The sequence below is a fragment of the Zonotrichia albicollis genome, chromosome 4 (genome assembly GCF_047830755.1).
Source record: "Zonotrichia albicollis isolate bZonAlb1 chromosome 4, bZonAlb1.hap1, whole genome shotgun sequence".
NCBI lineage: Eukaryota > Metazoa > Chordata > Aves > Passeriformes > Passerellidae > Zonotrichia > Zonotrichia albicollis.
The window spans coordinates 54,019,470-54,037,002 of NC_133822.1; the positions used below are offsets into that span (position 1 = coordinate 54,019,470).

A 17,533-nucleotide genomic window follows, 5' to 3' on the forward strand; every position below is an offset into this window, starting at 1 on the left:
GTGAGAACACAGAATTGGAATTTGAACTCAAAAATATTCTGCCATAACAAAAATGAAAAAGTAACATTTTAATTTTATGGTTCTGTGGTTGGTGGTATTTCTTCTTAACTTACTAAGATTTCAGATTTTGCGTGTGCATATGTATATAAATATAGATGTGTGTGTGTGAATAAAAGAATATGTAGAGAGAATTGGGAAGTAGAAATGTTTTCCAGTAGCTGTTTTTTAAAGCCTAATAAACTGCAGTATCTGAACACTTTTTCTAAAAGACACTAATAATGTCTCTCTTAATGTGTTTTGTAGTTTAAGGATTGGTGAGCTCACTTTAAAATGCAATGGTTAGGGGGGAAATTACTGCTTAAACCGTGATCTGCCTTTGCAGGTACTATTTATGAGTAAACCTGAGTGATGCATTTAGTGGTACTTGAAACTTTTTCAAGCAAGTACAAAATTGCTTGGAAATCTCAATGGAGTTAACCCTTGCTGTCTCTGGCTTGCTGCCTGGCTTTTGTTAGACTGCCAGCAGTAACAAAGAATGTGAAATTCCATGTGATCAGTGTCTGATAAAAGTCTTCATCTCTGTCCATATCTTTAGATAGCAACACGGGCCAAAACTGGAGCAATGACTACTTGTGCTTTTGCTTGCTGTGCCACAGGAGAGATGGAGACACTTACATGAAAATGAGTTGGAGACACTTACATGAAAATGAGTTGAACTGATATTAAAAATCTGGATGTTGAGGTAGAATCTGAAGGTAGGCTTGTGCTCTTAATTGGCCTCCTTGCTATTCAGAGTGAATAACTTCAGCAGTTCTGGACACAGGAGCGGCAATGAAATTCTCCTATGCTTTCCATATAGCTGCTGAATAAGCACTTTCTATATGCAGTTTTGCTTATTTAAAACGTTCTTAGTTTATCAATTGTCAGGTAAGAGGTAGTGACCATTATGGATAGATGGGTGTAACAAAAAGTAATTGGCAGTCCTGTGAAACAGCTGGAGGAAATCAATCTGTTAGGGCTACCTTGAGCTCATTGGAGTTTTGGTTTAGAGATGTTACCAAATAAAGATACTTCTAACAACAAAAGTAAAATATATTCTTCTCTCTAAAGCTATGCAATTTTGATTTTTAAGATGCAATTTCATCAGCCTAAGCAAGAAAGGTACATTATGCAAGTCTTGGAGAAGTTAGCAGGTTCCAGTGGTTATTTGTGGCTCTTATTCTGGCAAGAAACTTTGAATGACAGTGGAGTTCCTGGCTGTGGGGAACTTCTAGGGTTGTTAACATGGAAAGCTTAAGTTCTTTTTGCAATGGCATAGAATAACAATTGTAATAAAGCCTATGTTGGTCACTTAAGAATTCACAGTAAAGTACTGTTGTGTTATAGATAATTTCTTGCTGCCATATATAGGGTGAAGCCAAAAAGGGGATTAGCATGACTGTCTATTAGACTCACTTCACAAATTGGAAGGAAAGGTAATGGAGTTCAGGTTGTATTTTCCAGCTCACATCTGAGGTTGCCATCTTGCATTAGTAGTTTGTTACCTTTCTTTGCATTGATGTTCATATTAAGAAGGACCTTTTCTTACAAACCTGTCTTCTGTTCCTGGCTGGGGTTTTCTAACTTTATTTTAGCTGTCTTGAAAGTTATTGCTGAGTAAGGACTGTGAAAACAAAATCAACAGTAATTGAAACTGCTTACTCCCCATCTATCTGCTACTTCTGAAATGGCATTCAATGCATTGTTATTCTACAGATATTGTAGGAGATTTTGTACAAAATACAATTACGCTTAAAATTATTACAGTAGTTGTAAATCCTTCTCTTTTTCCACAAATACAGCATTTCATTTTGTTCAGGTTTTGTAAGAGGTTAGCGTAGGTCTTTAACCTGGGCTTATGAAATGCTGTTATTCCAAGCAAGAAGGAGCTCGAGGGCTGTGCTTTTGACACCATAGCTTTCATCTAATGTGGTTTTTTTTGAAGTGTATGCCTCAGAGAGGCAACATGTGCTTTTAAATGGATATGTTATTTTCTCTCTTTTGTTTGTTTTTGACTCAGTGTCTGTATATTTTAGTTGTAATAGTAATTTTTTTTTTGCAGAAATGCAATTTTTTTTATTTGTGAACATTACATAAACATGATACAAATCTAAACCCTTGACTTGATGTTTCAAATAAAAGAACAGCATGCTTTTAATAGAGGACTCAAATTCAGGGTATTTTTGTCAAGGCTGTTCTATGCAGTCTTCTGTAGTCCTTTTTATTTCCCATGAAAGTTAAACCATAAAGTTATAGGGAAGCCTGTGCATTACATAAATTTTGTTAAGAGAATGTCCTTCATTTTGCAGGGGTTCAACATGCAGAAGCTGAAAAATAGGAGTACTGTGGTTTAGGTAAAAGAAAAAATAGTGGTAGTCTGTAGTTGGACAAATGCATTCTGTTTTTCTTCCTTTGCTGCATTTGTCCTTTTTGTCTACAGCTCGAGATGCTTCTCTAATCACCTACCACTCTTATTCTGTTGCCCCATTACTTTTTGCATCTTAAATATGCTTCTTGCTGCTGCCCCAGAGCTTTTCATTTGAGCTCAGTCTTACTCCATCAGTTTTGCCCATCATTTTTCCTTCCCCTCTTAAAAAGTCTCATTCGCTGCTTCTGTCTTTGCAAGGTCTCCTGGTTCAACTCCTGCATCCCTGATGCTTGAGTCTGGCTATTTGGGTATGATTAGGATGGTATTAAGAAAAATAAAGATAGTCTTTCTAGTTTCTTTAGCATCAGAGAGATGACTGCAACAAGTCCTGCTGTGTTGCCATAGCAGTGGCTGAAGTATGCTCATTCAGCTTGTGGGAATGTTGTATGTGCTGTGTAGCAGTGGGATAGGAACTTCAAATTATTTGTGTATGCTTAGCACGGATCAAGATTATGGGGGGAAAATTAAATGCAACGACGAGCAAGGGTTACTGACTAAATACAAACCTTTTATTCCCTCCAGATCTGTGACATGGCTCTATTTGGAAGGGTTACGTGTGTGGAAATCATGTTCTTACTCTCCGTGACCCACTGCCAAATATTTGCACTTTGGTGGAAAGCATGAAAATACTAGTGCTTCCAAGTGGCTAGAAAAAAGTACATTAAAAAAACAACCCTGTTCTAGGAAATGGCAGAGCCATTTTTGCTGACTTTGGTATGTAATGCTATCCCTTCCAGCTGCAAAAGTATGCATGTGACTAAGGAGCCTGAACAGCAGAAGGCGAGGTCCTGAGTTTAAGCTGATTGGATTTAGTTGCTTGAACCATGTGCACTTTGAAAATAGTACCTAATGCCTAATGAGTTCCTGTTATTTGTAAATTTCAATTTCACTCAGTTTAGTCACAGACTACTTAGACCAAAGTGCTGAATTCTAGATTTTGTGAGAGCATGTTATGTACATTATTTTCTCTTTAATATTTTTTGTATTATGAGAATTACTACAGTATTTCAGTGTTTTGTTGTCAGGATATGAAATGTTGTGACTTAGCCAGTGGCAAACACGTGTTCTTCCTACAGGGTGGTTGTGGTGTAGTGCTTCTTCTGTTGAGCATCTTATATGCGTGCATGCGCAGGAGAGACAGCAGCACAGTGCACGTTGCTTTCTCTTCAAAATACTGGCTTGGAAAGAAAAATAAGGTGGGCGTTTAATTTCTGTGAATACATATTTCATCACCTTTTATCAGTCTTTAAAAGGTTTTATTCATCCTGTCTTCTGTATAAATGAAGCTGTTTTTTCCCAAGGGACTTAAACTACAGCTCCAATGAATGTTTCCTCCTTATGGCTATTATGAGCCCAGCTGTGCACTTCTGTAAAGATTACATCTGGAATTGACTTGTATAGTTCAGAACATGTTTGGGAAGCAGTGTTATCTGTGCAGACTTATTGAGGAATTACCCTCCAAGATTGCCTTAGTTTAGCATGTAGTGAAGCTTCACAGCTTTGCCCTTTTGCATTGTCAAGAGCTGACAGAGGCTTGAGTAACATAATTTGTCCTCTAGCAGAACAGGAAAGAGTTTTCTCACAGACTTGAGAAGTGTCACTAAAGAGGCAGCTGGGACGTAAGCATAATTTTATATTACAGGTGAGATTGATCAGCTGCGAGCATATACTGTGAATCAAATGAAGCTGCACTGTGACAACTAACTCCCCTAAGTGCCTTTTTTTGTTTTTATTCTGTTCCTTGCTGACTGGCAAGTTTAGCTTTATCTAGTTTTTTGGTCTGCAAATTGAATTTGCCTAAACACAGGGCCATCTTGGTTGTCAGTGGTCACCCTGAAACACACTGATAGTATAGAGGTGCCACATGGTTATACTTTGACATGTAATGTCACATGGTCTTATGAGCTAACCTCACTGCTGCTGCCAGATACTGAAAATCTTGTGGGATAGTTGATGTACAGTGACTTGTGTACTTCAGCAGATTTCTCCACAGTTTATTATCGCCTTTAAAACAAGTTCAGGAGAGATCCTAAACTTCTGCTATCCATTCTACCTTTTTACACTGTCCAGTAAACAGAAGTGTTTTGCTTGCAGAACTCTACAGTTCAATCTGATTTGTTGCAGCACTTCAACACCCAACATTCTGTAAAAGACATGGTGTCCCCTCAGTTTGTAGAATATTCTCAAATATATGAGGTCATATTAAATGGCATTTTTCTTACTACTCTTATTTTTTGCTTAAGTCTTGCAGGTACTCTTTTGTTAAACTTCATTGAGGAGCACTGGCTATTCTGCTGATTTGACAAGATCTGTACTGCAGGTTTTTGAGACAGTTTATAAGCATTATATATATGAAGGAGATTACCTTGTGCGTGTGTGTGTTTGTGTGTCCACTGTAAGGTTCTTTCTTAAAACTCTTGATTTTCTGGATGGTCAGATAGGTTACTGAGGGATAGTCACTGCACCTAAGTCACTGCAGCAGTTCTCAAGCACATTTTGATGGAGTTGTGCCTGCCTTCCCTGTTTAGGAGGCATTTTATTGTGTTGTCCTGTCTGGTGTTGACTGGACATGAGTGTTTGCAGCTGCTATTTGTGTTGTTATTGTTGGTTGGGCCACAAAAAATGAACACATTGATTCTAGTAGGCTACATAGCTGTAGCCACAGCATCTGTAATTGAGGTGTACATGTCAATATCTTGCTGCTGGATTGTGGAAAGTCTGAGGATAATATCCACTGTGTTGCTTTGGGTGAGGGTGGCTTTTTTGGGTTTTTTTGTGTAGGGAGGGAGAAGAGCAACAGACAGCAGTGTGCTGTTTAGTATGGTATAGTTCTAGCCATTTGGCTTTGGTAGTTTTCTGTGACTTTATCTTGCATTTTCATGGACCTGGCAGCTGATCTAGCTAGGTATTGCTGTGTCCTCGAAGGGAGTGCAGTTTGACAACAAAATCTGAGCTTTTTTTGCACCTTACTGCTGTCAAAAGGGGCAATGCCTTTTTATGTCTTCCCTGCCTCATTCTGTCACTTGCAAAGTCTTTGGACCCCTATGGCTCTTAGTGAGTCTGCTCACCATCACTAGTGGTGAGAAACATAGCTGCTTCTTTGGGTGGCAGCAAGCTGTCAGCTCTCTGGGTAATTGCATCCTTAGAGGGTCTGGAAAGAGTCTTTAAATCAGCAGTATCTCCTTGCCTGAATAGCAGTGATTCTTTCCAAGACACTGGATCTACATGAATAGGCTTAAAGCACCTATAGAAAAAGATTTCTCTCTTTATTCCCCAAGGCAGAGCACTGGTCTTTCTTTCTCTTCATCTTTGTTGGTTCTATCGGATTTGATTTGGGAATGCAGACAAGGTGCAATTTAAGCTTACAAAGAGTAAAAATCCTCTTTAAAAGCTTGCTTTTGAGTGCCACTGTAGGTTCTATTCTCACTAATGTGTTGGACCAAGAGATTTTACTCAAAGGAGAAAATCCATGATAAGTGCTTCCAGATTCTCAATGTAGCCCTCATTTATTGAAGGGCAAACAACATTACTCAATTGTCACTTGAAGCAAGTCTACCTTCCAGGGTCTTCTGACAAATCAGATGTTTTTCCAAATAAAAAATAAAACATCTGTGAAGGTGCTTGATGTACTTAGACAAATACCCAGTAATGTGGTTTTTTTCCTATTCTGTTCTTTGGTGTCTGTGTTATGTTAGACATAGTGATACAAGTAGTCAAAAGCTTTTCAAATGTTCAACTGCTCTTGGAAATTATAAGTATTTTCTCAGCCCATCTCTTAGACAGCATACAAGTTCTGGCAAAATGTTTAAATTTTTTCATCAGCAGCTGGATGTGTTCCCAGTAATGGTCCAGAGATTAGGATGAGCCCGTATGAGGAACTTCAGAGGATACATGTTCTGTCATTAACTACTAAAACTACAATAACAAAAACCACCACCAACAAAAATCTGGTTTTGTGAATGTGACTAGTTGTTGAGGTTTGTTTTCTTTAAAAACATATATCCTGAGGGAGTGGCTTAAACATCTTTCCCAGGTTTCTTAATGACCATGAAAATTAATAGGGAAAAACAGAGTCCTTCCTACTACTGCCCAAGAATTTGATGGGACTAAATGGTGTTATTCTTGTTAATTAAGGAAATAAATTCTGTGGACTAAATATATGTCTGACTATTGTTTCATAATTGAAACTGATTGTTTCTTGAGTTATTAAAAAATCAAAATACAACTAAGAGTCCCCCAAATACTTTTAAAAGTAAAATATTTTTAATAGTAGCAGAACAGTCTAAGTTAATGCAACTATTAGTTGCAACTCTATTAGTGCAACACGTATCTAAAAAACCGAAAGTTTGATTACAAATGTTTCTTGAGTTAAATCTGTTGCAGAAATGAGTAAGTGCAAAATGATGTCCAAGATAGCTTTCTCACTGGAGACTTCATTGTGTGTGTTCTTGATTTCCATCCCCCTTTCCAGCTGAACTGGGGTACTTGTGTGTGGACGAGTCTCTAGACTGTTAGTGTGGTTGAGGAAGAGTGTATTTAGTTGTTGCATTATATTTACAGGGTATAAAGAATGCTTGTAAAGACTTTGTTTTGTAGTTAGGCAAAAAGGAGGCATGTGCTAATTTCATGCGTCGCTTATAACTAGGCTTCTGTAATTTTTTAATCCAATGCTTTTTCTATGTCTATTTAAGATTATAATATAATAGATCCATTGAGAAATTAAGAGGCATGACTGTGAACAGACCAAGTATTTTCTTTCCACATGCACAATGAATTAGTGTTGAAATACATCTGTATTTTTAGGTTGTGACTTGTATGAAGTAGTTTGTGTGAATCACAGTTGTACTTTTATGATATAGGAAATAGTTTAATGTGTGCATGGTACTTAGTCTGCTTTGTGGAGTTGTCTAAATTCTTCATGAAGCTGAGTTCCTCAGATGGAGGGGGACAAATTTGTTACCACAATCTACAGTCAACTCTCTTTAAGAACTTTTGTTGGCAGAAGCATTCCATGAAAACAAGAACAGGACTTTAATTTCCTTGGAAGAATAGCCTGGAAACGTAAACATTTAAGGGAGCAGGGAAATGAGGTAGTGTTGTGTACCTGTACTAGTGTTTCTCATCACTCTTCTCAGTTTAATATACTAGAATACCCATGTCTTTATGTCAAATATGAAATAAAGTAAGATATTTCTCTTAGAAAGTAATTCCATTGAGAATGTCCAAGCACCAAAAAATTACCAGGTTAGCTGTAATGTTATGTTGTCCTTAGGTGTTCTTAGGAAGGATTCTCCAGAGTTTGGAGAGGGGTGCGGTTTCTTGGTGGGGTTTTTTGGTTGGATTTTTATTGGGCTTTTTGTTGTTGTTGGGGATTTTTTTGGGTTTCTTTTTTTTTTTTTTTTGTCAGCACAGAATTCACAGAATCACTGGGTTGAAGGAGACATTCAAGATCATCAAGTTCAAACCATGTGCTAACACCTCAACTAAGCCATGGCACTGAGTGCCACATCCATGTTTTACCACATCCAGGGATGGTGACTCCACCACCTCCCAGGGCAGGCCATTCCAGTACCTTATCACCCTTTCTGTAAAAAACTTCTTTCTAATATCCAACCTATATTTCCCTTGATGCAGCTTGAGACTGTGTCCTCTGCTTCTGTCAGCTGCTGTCTAGTGAAAGAGACCAACCCCAGCTGACCACAGCCGCCTTTCAGGGAGTTGTAGAGAGTGATAAGGTCACCCCTGAGTCTCTTTTTCTCCAGGCCTTTCTCACCCCGAGCTCCCTCAGTCGCTCCTCACAGGGTTTGTGTTCCCAGCCCCTCACCAGCCTCGCTGCCTCCTCTGGACGCGCTCAAGCTCTCAATGTCCTTCCCAAACTGAGGGGCCAGAACTGGGCACAGCACTCATGGTGTGGCCTCACCAGTGCTGAGTACAGGGGAAGGGTGACCTCCCTGCTCCTGCTGGCCACACTGTTCCTGATCCAGGCCAGGATGCCACCGGCCTTCTTGGCCACCAGGGCACACTGCTGGCTCATGTCCAGTGGGCTGTCACCAGCACCCCCAGGTCCCTTTCTGCCTGGCCACTGTCCAGCCACACCATCCCCAGCCCAGAGCAATGCAGAGAGTTACTGTGGCCAAAATGCAGGACTGGGCACTTGGCCTTATTAAACTACATCTTACTGGACTCTGCCCATCCATCCAACCATTCCAGGTCTCTCTGCAGAGCCCTCCTACTTTCCAACAGATCAACACATGATCCTAGCTTAGAGTTGTCTTAAAATTTACTAATGAAAGATTCAATCCCCTCATCTATGTCATCAATAAAGATATTGAACAGAACTGGCCCCAGCACAGACCTCTGAGGGACACCCCTGGTGACAGGCCACCAGCTGGATGTGGCACCATTCACCACCCCTGTCTGGGCCCAGCCATCCAGCCAGTTCCTAACCCAGCACAGAGAGCTCCTGTCCAAGCCATGGGCTCCAGCTTTTCCAGGCATGAGCTGAGGGAGACAGTGTCAAAGGCATTAACATAGTATAGTGTTTGTGGCTGTCTTATCACATTTTGGGAAAAATAAGTATCCTATTTTTTATGCTGTTTGCTCTGTCTAAATGACCATGTTTTCTTTTACTAATTTTGCTTTTAATCATATAAATGTAGTAACAGTCCAGTGTTAACTCTTCTGCTATTCTAATGCCTGTGATGCCCCTTTTAAAATAGTGGAGAAAACAGTCTTTTCAAAGTTAATTTGTTAAATAGTGTGTAAATTTTGATTATATCTTTTACTTAATTTGTAAAAATTTCAGTAGTATTAAATTCCTGTGCTGTGTTGTGCAAAATGCAATGTCAAACTGATGAAGTTGTGCTGTGCAAAGTGATCTGTGAAATGCATTAGCAGCACTCAGTGTCTGTTTAAATACTAGGCTTGTGAGAAGAAAAGGGTAACACCACATAAATGTTTTTGGTTGCTGCATGTCTTGGATTACTGATATTCTGACAGAATTTTAGGATTTCTGTTTTTCTAATTATAAGTGTGTCAGAATTTATGGCATGTCTGTGTCTAGAAAGAGTACAATGGAGTAAAAGGTTACTTCGTCTGGGGAAAAACAATTTGAAGAGCTTCCGTGTTCTGTTTCTGCAATCTGTTTTAGTGAATTCCTGACCTCTGTTATAATAAGTGCGAACTCAAAAGCTACTCCTTAATTTGGTATCTAGGTTGTGTCTATTTAAATAATTTTCTGTGGATTTATGCAGAGAGCAGAATTCTTGGTCTTGTCTTGAGACTGACTTAGCCATGAGGTGTCCTGGGACTTCTGGGGTTGAAACGTGTTTGAGTACAGCTTGTGGAATTTTCAACTTCTGTAAAGCATTGCTGATGTGATGTTTGAATGATGTGATGAAGAGAGGATGTACTTATAGTTTGTGTATAAAATCATCTATACTGCACACTACTGCATGATTTACACTTTCTGGGGCCAAAGCCACTTGTGCAAATCAGAGCAAAAGCAACAGAACACAATCTCCTAAATTCAAATGTGGTTTTCATGGTCTTACCTGTCCTAATTTCACACAGATTTTGCTTGTTGAAGACATTAAATTTTAAAGGAGCAGCTTGACTTGGGTTGGGTTTCCTTTTGCTTAGCTTGCAAAAGGTGGAGGTCTGGACAATGGTTGTTCTGCCAACTGAACTTGCCTATAGCTTACAGCATTGGCTGCAATTTGGTCAGTGTTAGTATTAGTGCTGGTAACCAGCCTACAGTTGATGCCATGTATTGGTGATATATTTGGAAATAATTTTAGATATAAAAATGCAATAGCAGTGTAGGAGGGAAATCCCTTACAGCTAGGCTTTTCTTTCCTTGTCCCTTCACTCTCCCCTACCCTCAGCTGGATTGATTGCCATGTTCCCTTTGGGGAATCAGGTAATTTCTAATGGGAATGTTGAAGCCAGTTTGAAGTCTAATTGCAGATTTCTAATTAGTTTCACAGTTTTGACCATTTCTTTAGCAAACTGCCTGTGTTTTGAGACTCATAGATCTGACTCCTGATTTCTTGGGCTGACTAAGAAAATGAGAAGTATATGTGATGGGAATGTGCAGCAGAGTTGTTTTTCTTAGTATAAAAATGTGATCATTAAAATACTTCTGCTGCCAAGATCAAGCAATAAAGACTTGATCTGAAGAATTTGCAGAAGCAAATTCTGTGTCTCTCTTCTGGATATTGTGGTGGTAAAGTATTGTAGTTTCTGAGTGAAATAGGAGGAAGTTTGGTTGAGGAACGCGATTGTGGCAGTTTCAGCTCTGTCCCACCTTTGTCTAGCAAAGGTGTCGCATCTCAGCTGATTTGCTTCAGGTTTGAATGTTTAAGTAGCAGACATTGGTAATCTCTGATTTCTTCAATGTCTTCTGAAGTTTTAGTTTGTCCTTTTAAATACTAATCATCTTTAAAGCTTCATATAGTTTTGAAGAAAGCGGTTGTTCCCTCTAGGGCTTGGGTTGGAGCTTTAGGTGTACATACTGTCTCTGCTGTGACTACAGGAGTTTTGAAATGCAGGAGATTCAGTCCTTGATATAGATATTCTTTTTCAAGTGTGTTTCATTCTACATGTATTAAGTAAGCTTCCAAACAACATATACGTGCTATTTTTTATGTAGGGTCAAATTCTTTCAACTTTTGTGATGTGGATCACTGGGATGTACTTCATCTGAGCTATCTCTTTCACAGAGCAGTTAAAAAGTGCATCCCCATTCATGATACTGCACTGCAGTTGTGCTTGTGATCTGTCCCTTGTTTGATATAAATTTCTCTACATGTTTTACTGAGTGCAAATAATTTGAATGATTTCCTTCTTGCTTTTGTCATACAAGTATAAGCTGCTTTCATTTTTCTCACTTGCCATTACTACAGTGACTCTAGGTTTGTAAAACAACCAACTCTTCTGGTGCTAGAGTGTTTAAAGTTTGTTGCTTCAACTATTTGCATAGGGCAGTTTGCAGGTGTTAGTTACTGCAGTGTTGCATGGGATCATTTGCATGGAAACTTAGCAATATGTTGCATTTTTAAAAATAAAAGCACCAGTGCACCTTAAAACACTGCAAAAACTTCTCACCTGTTGAACAAAAGCAAATTTTGAAGTTGGAAATATCAGTTGCTAGACAGCAATAGTGATACTTATAAACAGTCTCTTAACTTCTAATACCATGTATTTCTACTCTACAATGGAGAATACTCTTAAATTTTTTTAATTTCAAGTTGCAATCTACATGAACTGTTTCTGTGTTTTCCAGACTACATTTTGTAAGATGAAGAACAGAAAGCAATGTATTCAAGATACTGAGGATCAGGCACATGAAGGCATGGAAGGTAAAGTTTGTGTGTGTGAAAAGATTGAAGCATATTATTCAGGTTGAAGCTGTGAAGGTCTGTTTTTTTTTCATTTGCTCTCTCAATTAGTATGCTGCTTGTTTTGAAAGAAGTTGTGTAAATATAACCACTCTCTCATAATATTTGGTGTTGGCCTGTGAGGTCCCCAAATAATTTCCCGCCTCTTCTCTTGTTGTTACTTGTTAACTTCTAGTAGCAAAACAAAATGTTGATAGCAGTTGCTATTCAGAGAAAATGATTATTCAGAGTAAAATTCCTTGAAGAAGAGTTCATACATTTTTGTATTCTGGAAACACTTTCCAACTCTAACAAAATCGGGAGCATTTTTTATTTAATGTACATGATCAGGTAAATATTTGAAGATATTAAGATAATTCTAAGACAGAAATGCTAAAGTGAAGGTAGACCATGTGTATATAAGATAGTATAGAATGTGCTGGTGTAATTGAAGTTATGGAGAGAGTACAAACACGCAAGGAGGAAGAGCATAGGAGAATTATGTCTAAATGACTACATAACCAAGAAGAAACACTGTGATACCTGCTTTATTGAAATATCCCTGTAATTAACTTTGTTTTGATGGCAAAGACTGGTACAGTAGTCTATGAAATAAGTTGCTTAGCTTTCTTCATCTGAAACACAGTTTTCTGTAGTTACAAGCAAGTTGAATTGAAGTTTTCAGGCCTAATGTAGCCAAGAAGCTGGCCAGAGGAGTACTTGAAAGAATTCTTATTTCTCTATTATTCAAATCTAGAAGGACTTTGTTTCAAAAACTGTCAAAACTTCTCAGTGTCACTGTTAATAATACCAGGTGAAGAAAATGAGGAAAACTGTTCCTGTTCTGCATTGTTGTGTGATGGCAACACATGCCCCATCTGTCTGAACTGCCTTCTAGAGCAAGAGATTGGGTTTCCTGAGAGCTGCAGTCATACCTTCTGCATGACTTGTATTCTTAAATGGGCTGAGGTAAGACTGAGCATCAAGGTGTGCTTTTGTTTTTCAGTGAAATGTATTGCACCTAATACCTACAGATAAATTTTTTCTAAGTTGTAGACTTTGGCTTTGCACAGAGGTATGCAGTGACCAATTTGTAAATAGATTTTGGAAAACTTTGTTCTTAATGCGATAAAGTATTTTGAGTTTTCTTTCACTAGGCAATCTTGCTTACTCTAGTTATTGGTTGCTAGAGATTAGGGATAAGTAAACAGGATGGTGTTGTCTGTTTGGAAGATCAGACAGTATTATATACATGATATAATATTGCGTTGTTGTTAGCTTAATTTTACTTTCTGATAACCCTTAGGCTGTTTGTCATACTGTCAGCTCAGGGCTGGGACCAATATGTATCCATGTTAGTCTACAAAATGAGTGATACAACCTTAGTTTTCTACCTGGTGAGAGAATTCAGCTAAAAGCTTTCCTGCTGTCCTAAAAAAAATCATTTTAATGAGGACTGGTTTTTGTTCTATGTCAGTAACTTAGTAGATAGTTCTGGAACATCAAACAAAATGACTTGTTGAAGAAATCCTTGATGACCTTGTTCTATTTAGTCTGTTTTCCCTCAGCTATGTTATGCAATCATTGCATTCAGTCTGGTGTCTTTACCTTTCCTGTAACTTTTTCAATTATCAGTATAAAACACGAAATTAATACTGCTTTTTACTGGGATGAGTGGGGGTTGCTGCCTTTTGCCCTGCTTCTATGGACTTCAATTTGTTTGTCACTTTAGTGAGATCACTGTTTGGTTTCTTTGCACTGTTTGGTTTCTTTGATTCTTTTGAAGTAAAGTATGATTTTGATTGCAGTATTCCCTTTAGAACATTGGTATTATTTGGTTGGTATGTATATATGCGTTATACTTATTCTTGCTATGTTTTAACCTTAATATTTGTGCTATTTATTACTGAAAGCCAGTGGTAACACAGTTTTTGGAAGAATTTATATGAACTTCAGAGTATTAAAAAAAAGGTTATTACATTAAAATTGCTTAGATTTACAAACCAGATAATAAACAAAGTTTCCTGTTGCCAGATTTTCTGTTTTGCATTCAATTCATTGAAGCAATTTGATTTGTAAGGGAAGAGGAAATTCTCACCTGTAATTTTACCCTGAGTGACTTAGCTGGTTGCTATAATGACAGCTAAAAAGCATTAAACAGTGACATGCCCAGGGAAGCAGTGCAGTATATTGGCTTGCTGCAGGATTCGAGTTTATTCTCATTGTCTAAGAGATGCTTTTAAGCCCAACGAGCAAGAGAAATTTTCTTGTTCTAAAAGGGCAGGTGAGTGATACGACATTTTTCTTGTCATGTCTTTTTTTTTTTTTTTTTTTTTTTTTTTTTTTTTTTTTTGTGGTCTGAGGTGCTATTCAAATAGAATAAAAGCAACTTCTCTTAAAAGTTGACAGGTAAAGTAGATGTGATGCCATAAAAAAGATGTGGGGGAGTTTCTAAAGCTACGTAAGGCTGCTGCTGCTTTTCATTAGCGACATCAGATAGGCAAAACCAGCCAGGCTTCCTTTCTTCCTTTTCTGAGGTTACCTGACAGCCAGGCCTGTTGACTTCATGGAACTCCACTGCCTAATTTAGTAGTTTTAATTAAAAGTAAAGTGACAAAATAAGTGTTGAAGCCTGGGTGGCAGCTCAGAGGCTTCAGCTGTGAGAAGCAGATGAGGTTCTATAGATTTGAATGATAGAAAAATATTATAAGCATGTCACCATTTAAAACATACTGATGCTGTGTGCTTTTTGCCTGTTACTGATATTTAGTAACTGAATGTGTTCTTTTTTGAGTAGTGTTGCATAAGGGTTAGGTTTTTCTGGGTCCTTGATCATAAACATAATTTAATTCATTCTGAGTAATGAAGATATAAAAAAGATACAAAAATTACCTGCTGCTTAAAAAATAGACTGCCTGATTCTGGGTAAAGATTAAGTATTTTTTAGGAATATAAACAAATTGCTTTTAGAAATGATATTTTCTTCTTTAAGTGCTGGAGAAAAACAAAATTGAGACTAAAATTATTGAATTAAGTCTTAAAAAAACCCCTGACTAATATTCACATTATTTGACATGTTATTTTGTGTATCTTCAGTTCTGCTCCATACACTTAGAGGCTTTGCCAGTAGTCTGTGTTCAAATTGGGTATTTATTTTATTTTTCTGTATAGCATCTGGACTACAAAATATAACAGGGCAAGCTGCTTCTTTAAACTGTTGTTTTCTTATTGTGCATAATCATTATTCTCCTGAGAGTTTATGGCTTTTTTATATAACTGTGTAGACTCTAATCAAAACCAGGGTAGTTTAGGCAAAAGATTAGAGTTTAACTGTTCTGCTCCCTCTTCAGTCTGCAGGAGATTTTCAACATGACAACTGCAGTAACGTGTCCTGTACCATCAGGTCTTCTGTCTGAAAGCAGCAGTTATAACACTTTGAACAGCTTACTTTTTAAGAAGTGAGAGAATATAGATTTTAAAAAAGCACTTAAAAGCAATGTATAAAAATTGCCTTTATTCCAAAAGGTAAAGAGAGGTAGGAAACTTGCTGCAGAACAGGACTAATACATCAGATCCTGTTGGCTAAATTTGAACATTTAGTTTCAGAATTAAATAGCATTACAGTGGAGTCAGTGCTATATTTTCTTTCCCTTCAAAAAAAGATGTCTAAAGCCTAAAAGAAAAGTGAGGGACAGACCAAGAATTCCCACAAAGGAGTTAATCTTCAGAGTAACTTTTTAATAAGTCCCTTGAATTGTTCTGCTCTCTTTGTGTTAATTGTGGCATTTGAGAGCATTGCTATGCACAAAATCAGTTGCCTATACTATTAAACTCTTCTGTACCATTAGACTGTTGGCTTGTGTGCTTTTGGCCGTGCTAAGTAGTGCTCTCCCAGTCACTGCCAGGAGCTGTTCTCAGTAGGCACACGAAGATTAACGTAAATGTTTGTCATCCTGTGCCAGCTGTCAACCACTTCTGTAAACCAACATGGTGTAATTTACTAATGAAGACTCTCAAGCTTGAGGCTTTGTATTTCAGTGAGTTTGTGCTGGAAGATCATAAAAAAGTAGAAGGTGCTAAATCAGGAGCTGAGGTTACTGGACACACCCTTCAGTGGGAATGTAGAAGGACAGTGTAAGTAAGGGTTGCTTTCAGTGTAAAGAGCATGCATGTGGTAGCATTGGCCACATAAAAAAAGGGGGGAGGGTCTAGCCGACAACAAAAATCCCCTGTCTACAGTCTTTAAATACCACCGGTAATGTCGTGTTACACCAAAGGAAGCAATTACATTAATGTGTTTCTGTCACCTATAATACTATTAATATATTTAAACTACTTGGGTCAAAACTAATTTTTTAAACTTTTTTTTCTGATAAACTTGTGTTTTGTATTTTCATTGGTAAGCACATGTTTTAGTTAATAGTAATTGGTTCTGAAAGGATTTAAGTGAAACTGATACAAAGAAAAGTTAACTAAGCATCTGTGGCAAACATGCACAAAGTAGTTAAGACCACCTCAGCTAAGACAACTGCTTTAGCAGCTGTGGTGTTGTGCCTGTATGCATTAGAGAAAAATCTCTTTGTTTTTCTATTTGATTCAAAGAAAACAATCTTAGAAACAATAAATATTTACTTTAGTGTAGGCTTTTTAACTTCCTTTCTGTTCTTCAGAGTGCTAAGAAATCTACTGGAGATTTCTATATCTGTTCTTCTATTATTTCTCTTATGAACTGTCATGAGAGATGAGTGTTGAAGAAAAGATTCAGTGTGTTGTCTGCATTATTACAATGTTTATGTAACAGACATTAATTTCAGTGACCCTCACCTACCAAGCTTTTTTATCTCATGCTCTAATCCTGGTTTCCCACATTATTTTTTCCCCATCTGGAGAATTTGAAAGTGGAGTATGTACAGTCATAAATTCTCCAAAGCCTTGGGGCATATTCAGGTGGGCCCTGTACAGGATCTGTGGTTGACTCAATAACACTAAGCAGCTGGCACAAAGAGCTGTCTTGCAGTATGTTTCTAGTGGATGTTCTTAGGTGTTTTATTCATAGATTTTGATGCTCAGTTCTTAGAGTAGTCGCTGCCTTTGTGTTCATACAAGGTTTGGATTATTGTGTGTATGGATTATACTACTGCACATGTATATTCTTCTGAGGTTAAGGAGAGTTACCTGTATGATAACTGGGATTCTTAATGTGTTTTCTGATCTTTCTGATCTGGATTCTTTTTGTCTGAAGGCTATAGGAAGGAATCAGCTTAAGTGGCAACAACATCCACAGAGATCTGCAGTACAGAGAATTATGGGCAAGATTTAAGATGACACTAATGAACGAAACATAGATTGTGTTCAAAGAAACACAACCTAAAACCCCAAAAATAACAGTGGAAAAACCCTTATTGTTCAAGTGTACCCAAAGTGATCTATACGTAGACAGTTCATCTGAGAACTGATGTTCAGAAAAACTGTATTAATCAAATTGTTTTGGGACGTGTAGATTTTAAATACCTTTTTGCAAATTGCATGTTTGCTTTGTAGTATACAGTTGTTCTTGGCTGTTTCCCCGCTTAAGCAGGGGGGTTGGGCAAGATGACTTCCAGAGATCTCTTCCAACCTCAGCCACTTTGTGATTTTGCAAGAACATTTGTGTAGCAACTTATGAGTGTTAATGCTGTTGAAGGGC

General features: G+C 37.8%; 1 protein-coding gene across 4 annotated transcripts in view; it reads left to right on the forward strand.

The window, feature by feature from the left end:
• SCAF11 (SR-related CTD associated factor 11) overlaps positions 1-17,533 on the forward strand; it is a 48,592-nt gene that overhangs the window by 5,436 nt on the left and 25,623 nt on the right. For 3 of the 4 annotated variants that reach the window (XM_014271564.3, XM_014271570.3, XM_005480538.4), the window contains exons 2-3: positions 11,754-11,829; positions 12,662-12,816. In XM_014271564.3, the coding sequence (XP_014127039.2) occupies positions 11,769-11,829; positions 12,662-12,816 (216 nt within the window). In that variant the 5' untranslated portion in view covers positions 11,754-11,768. Of the gene's footprint in view, positions 1-466; positions 756-11,753; positions 11,830-12,661; positions 12,817-17,533 lie in introns of those variants that run through there. The other variant, XM_026797055.2, reaches the window with a different exon arrangement.